The sequence below is a fragment of the Durio zibethinus genome, chromosome 3 (genome assembly GCF_047325235.1).
Source record: "Durio zibethinus cultivar Kanyao isolate XHJ-2024 chromosome 3, ASM4732523v1, whole genome shotgun sequence".
In the NCBI taxonomy this organism is placed as follows: domain Eukaryota; kingdom Viridiplantae; phylum Streptophyta; class Magnoliopsida; order Malvales; family Malvaceae; genus Durio; species Durio zibethinus.
In genome coordinates this window covers 31355808-31361807 of record NC_143164.1, presented here as the reverse complement: position 1 = coordinate 31361807, position 6000 = coordinate 31355808, and the positions used below count along the sequence as shown (strand labels likewise).

The 6000-nt window shown below is 29.2% G+C and overlaps 1 protein-coding gene across 1 annotated transcript; it reads right to left on the bottom strand.

Annotated features, from left to right (window-relative positions):
* Nucleotides 1-1712: 1712 nt before the first annotated feature.
* LOC111283840 (uncharacterized) lies at nucleotides 1713-3657 on the bottom strand. Its single transcript, XM_022872466.2, has one exon. The coding sequence runs from the start codon at nucleotides 2540-2542 to the stop codon at nucleotides 1949-1951; it is 594 nt and encodes a 197-aa protein (XP_022728201.1). The 5' UTR covers nucleotides 2543-3657; the 3' UTR covers nucleotides 1713-1948.
* Between the last annotated feature and the right edge of the window lie 2343 nt (nucleotides 3658-6000).

Here is a 6000-nt window from a genome sequence, read left to right as displayed (position 1 = left end):
AGATAAAATATTTTTCATCTTTATCTCTGGTTTTTTATATTATCCTATTCTTATACCCATATCCAATAAGTATTTCAAATTCATTTTCATTCTCAATCTCATGAGTATTTAATAAATATGGGTAATCTTCGTACCCATAACTTTTTTAAAATATAAACAATAAAATTTATTTTTTTATATTTGACTTGAACATTTATGTAACTTTTTATAAATATATACATATTTTTAAATACAAATATATTAGTTATAATTAATTTAAAATAAAATTTATATTATTAAATATATATAAATATATATAGAGGGTACGAATACGGGCAAATATTATATTACCATTCTCATACTTGTATCAGATGAAAATTTTAAAATCATATTTATTTCCTTCTCTACCTCTAAAATTTAATATCCAACTTATTTCCATTAAGATAAAGAAATCAAATTTCCATTGAATTTGAATAAAATTGATATCCTTGATCATTTAATCCCATTTATGATGTAAAAAATGATCGGTATATACGAACTCAATAGGTACTAAGGTATCGTATTTTTATGAATTTAGATAACATATAGATAGAGGGATAGATAGCGGGTAAAGCGTTTCTTTCAGATTCAGAAGCAGAATATTTGGTAGCAGAGTTTTAATATCGATTTACATCAGTTTAGGTGTTATTTAGTCAACTCTACACATCAGGAAACACGTCTTTATTTTGGTAGTGATGCTTAAGTACATATAATAATTAAATTAAATTTGCAAAAATTAGTCAGAATTACGAAGATAATATTTCTTTACTTTTCAATTAAAAATTATTTAAAAAATTAAAATTAAACATTGAAAGCATTAAATTTGTAGAGCTTAATACATAGATTGTGGATACAAACTTATTAATATTTTATTTCAAATTCGCCCAATCTGTGTTTAAATTGTGTATATACATTTTTTAGTTCAATTCTTTATATTAATGTTTTACTCTTTAATCTCCATTAATCTACTGATTTTAATTTGTATTATAACAATTTTTAGTTAAAAATTTGTGTCAATTTTATTTAAATAATTTTATTTAAGTTTTAAAATCTAACTAAAATTAACATGTTACGTATTTGAATAGATTTTGGGTAATAATATATTGTGTATAATATATATATATATATATAACTGTTTGTAATTTATTTTACATTTGAAATTGTTAAATTTTAAATGAGGGAGAAAAATCAATATTGTATACCATAGTCTCATGGGTGTAAGATTCTTCAATCGAAATCTAACTTCTTCATTTTAATTTTTTTTTTCATTAACTAAACTACACTCAAAATTACCAATGAGTTTGCAACTTAATGATATTAAAATCAGTTTCAGCATTCAACTCAAAAATGACAAAAAAAAAAAAAAACTACACTCAAAATTAATTAATTTAAGGGTGGCAAATTGATATTATTAACTAAATTAATTTATTTTAATTTAAGGGTGCAAAGTTGACATCCCAAACCTTTTTCTCACTTAGCAAGGCCTTTTCAATATCATTAAGATGCGAAAACAACGGATGAACAGTCAATTTTGCTTGCTCAAGTTTTCATAGTTTTCAAAAAAAAAAAAATTTAAAACCTCTTAATAAACAGCCGAAGCTATATAAATATATATATATATATATGTAATTGACTATAAATATAAATAAAGTCTATCAAATTATAATTTAAAAGCAGACAGCTTTGTTCCCTTTGTTTGTTTATTAATTGGCCAATCAAGAACTTGCTACACCGATTCAGAAACTTCTCCTTAATTGTTTTAAAGGATGATGAGAGAGAAACCAGTTGATAATCACAAAATGTTTTTCCCTGTAATGATTTCAACATAGTTGCATAATGAAGACGAATTACCATTCATTTACACATGGCAGATGAAACACTGACAAAAGAAAATCATAACCTTCACAATTACAGAACCTGGCTGTAAGCATTAAAACATCCAATGCGGTACTTTTCTTTCAACCTTCTTCTCCTTTATAGTATCCAAGCTTGGTTTCCATCCCTTGCCTGAATATTGTCTGTTCAAATACTCCGGCCTAACTTCCACATTTTCCGGCAAAAACTCCGTCAAACATCGAACTTCCTCTGGCCTCTCGCAGCTGTTTTCAGTCTTCTGCGACGGGTACTGTTGTCGTATCTCTTCAATATTAACTGCGGGACAAATCCTTGCAAACAAAGGAAGATACCTCGAGGACGACAAAAGAGATTTCGATCTCAACACGGTATTCGCACTCAATTGTACACGACGAGCTTCCTCAGATGACAACGTGGTTGGCTTCCCTCTCTTTACTGGTATCATTACGTAAACCTTGTTCATGTCAAGTTTCTGATCAGCTGGCAATGGAATCGGCCTCTTCTCATTAACTGCCGCCTGGAACTCCACAACAACGTGTTGCGGATGCTCCAGCATCAGCTCTGCCGCTGTCAAGGGCCAGCTAAACTCCTGCACGGAGCCGTCCCAGAGAAGGACTTTCCCAGCGGTGTCAGACGGACGGCATGTAACTGTACTAATGTAGTTACCCATATGATGACAATGATATAAGAGAAAAAGGAAAACGATTTTCAGTACTGTATAAAAAGGTGAAGTAAAAATAACAGAAAAAGGAAAGATGATTAAACCAAAAGTAAGGGTATGAATTTCTGATTCATGTGAGTATGATTAAGAAAGCATTTTATGCAGGAATATTGTCGAGAGCGCCTTCAAGTTCTACTAAGTGTTTGGTAAACCGCTCCTCCATCTTGTGAAGGGTTTTATCGGTGGACTTGGTAATATCATAAAAATTGGGGTCGTTGGCTGTTAGAGGGCCTGCCTTGCTTCATGTACATAGTCTGATTTCCCTTGTATATATACAAGATTAATTCAACGATGATGAATGACCTACACATGTGAGGACTGGGGACCCTGGCGTAGGTCTACAGTACCTGGCGTGGATAGAAAGGCAAAGAAATGGTTCAACCATAACTATATTAACTAGTTTAATGCTTTAAATTATGCGTTACGTGATTGAGTTAAATTTGAACTTAGACTTGACCGTCCATCTAACTTTAAGATAATCTTGTACATATACACGGGAATCGAGTATTCATGATTTGTTATACTAAGATAATCGAGTATTCATGATTTTTTTTAATTTTATACTAAAACAAGTAATTGTTCTAAAGTCTAGTGGTACATTGAACTCTTTCTCCTCCAATTTTTCACTAAAGGGTCAGTGGAAATTTTGACCATAGGGGTGCTATCCAAATGATACCTTTGGAGGGACAAAACACCCTTGGATTCTACCGCACTAGATTGCGGTGGAATCTAAATCAAACTAAGTTTTTCCCGTGGGTTAAACCCTTGGATTTTAATTCTCGCTGCTGGTATCACTGTCTTCACTTTTTCTTTTTTTTTTTATCTCCGGTTTTGGGAAAGATCAAACCGTATCGTGCACGGGCATATAGGGGACTAATCTTTTATGATGACATGAATTCGCGTCCCTGTACCAGGATTTGCAAGGAAACAAAAGATGTGCAAATCATAGTGTTTGTATCTAATATCTTAATTATAAAGGCAACGATTTGTTTCTTTGAATTAAGATTGAGGGGGCTTAACGTGACGGCGAGAATTGGTTTGGTCTCATGTTTGTTCCTTTGTGGATAACAAATATAGTGGACATTGATTATTTAGTGCAAATACAAAGATGTCAAAAGCAATTTAGCAAGCGGGATGGGTGACTAAAGGATGAAAACAACAGCTTAACTTCATAAACGCTATGGCATGTACCAAATTGCTTTAGAAAATGTTAAACGACCAAAGATTAAAGGCTAAGAAATTGTACGTGACTTTCGTATTGGACATCGTTTGTTTACGTATAGTATACTACGTATCTGTTTAGTACACTACAAAAGTTCAAAATTAGATGCATTCGATCCAAACATCTCTTTCAGATGGTTTCATCACGGGCAAACTAGGAAAGTAAACAGGAACTTATTCTATTGACAGGCAAGCAATAGGAAAACTCAATACCCACCGGCACCTTGCTCTTTTGTTTTTTTTTTTTTTTTTTTTTACCCTTAAAGTTATATTATAAATACAAAATATTTTTATAATTTTCTTTTATTTTTATTTTGATTTTTATTTAAAATTTGAAGTAATTTTATTAATTTTATATAATAAAAATATTATTTGATATTATTTTATTAATTTTTAATTATTTATTAAAAAACTATTATTTTGTATTAAAATAGTTTAATAAATTTTTTAATTATTTATTAATTTTATAAATGTTAAATAATTTAAAATTTTTATTACATATACTTTTCAATCTAATATCTTTAATAAGTTTTTTTTACTACAATTCATCTTACTATCATCATCATTTTTACCTCCAAAATTTAAATACTTATTTCATTATTATTTTTTATCTTATATTCACAATAACCAATTTAACCTCTATGGTTACTTTTAATCTTATAAAAATAATTTCACCACCCATCCAAAAAAATCTTTAGAAGCTTTAGGGATGGGTGGGTGAAGTAAAAGTCGAGCCGATGCCTGATCTGACTGCTACTTGCAGCCTGTAGGCCATTGATGACATGATTTCAGTAAAGTATAACTTTCACACATATTAACGTAAGTAAAATGGGTGCAAAATTGTTTAGCCAAATCAAATTCCAACAACTAGAATTCCCTGCATTTTCTGTGATATTTATTTAAATGTTTTTGCATTTTAGCTGACAACTCTAAGTAATAAAACTACTGATTTGAGCAGTTATTACTAGAGATTTAAATTACGGTAGTGATTATGTTTTTAGTCGCACATATTTATCGCGAATACTGATATAACGATTGTTATCGTAATCATTACACTAATTGCGACCATAAATTTTTTTTAATTTTGTATAATTTATTATAAAATATAATAATTATAATTATAAAAACTCTTTTTAATTATTTTTACAGTAGTTTTATGACTATTTTTTATTTATATGAGAAAAATAATATTCACAATTTTTTTTCGGCTCCCATCCTCCAAACAACTTCACATTTATTTAATTTATTAATAATGTATCACTTCATTTATAAATATTCTATAATTAAAAAATAAATAATAACACACTTATTCACAATTTATTTATTTTCATAAATATTTTTATCTCAAATCTCATATTTTTGAAAAAAATTACTAACATGAACTAAAAATGAACAAGTATATAAATAAAAACTAAATGGTATAAAAATTATATTTAATTAATGTTTTAATATTAAAGCCTAAAATCATAGATCAACTAAGCCAAAAACCAAATAAGTTAGCCAACTTTTGGGCCAAAACAAAATGGGGTCCAATCCAAGCCATAGTCCATTTCTTTCCTCTTTTATTTTCTTTTTTTTTTTTTCCTTAACCTTAAAAGTTAAAACCTTGTAAGTTAGTTCTTTCTTCTACCCTTCTTTTTTCTTCTTTCACGAGCACACCTCTTTTTCCTTCTTAACTCGAAATGCCACTTCTAGTTTCAGTTACCGCTCATCGCTACTCCATTAATTGTCCAGCTCAGAACAACCTCTCTTTTTTTTCCTCCATTTCCTTTCTCTTACTTCTTTCTTCCAATCGACATACCTTTCTCTTTTTTCAAACTTGAAACTCCACCTCTTACTTATTTATGCTTGATCTTGATTTAGTTTTTGAATTTAATTGAGGTTGTGTTTTTTGTTTTGGGGCTTTTCTCAAATGAAACCAAATGATATATATATTTTTTTACAAAAAATAAAGTTTCAACAATAACAATTAATTATTGTCATTATTTATTGTTAGGCCATTTTTTTACAACAGCAACAAGCCATTATCATTGTAAATGGCATTTTCAATCAATTTTTCTTCAACAGTGGTGGCGAAGGCCTATGTTACTACAAAATATAGATTGTTATACCGTTTTTCCATTGTTTTTTAAATAATACAAGAACATTGTAAAACACCAATGAATTTTTACTGACGAAAATTTTTT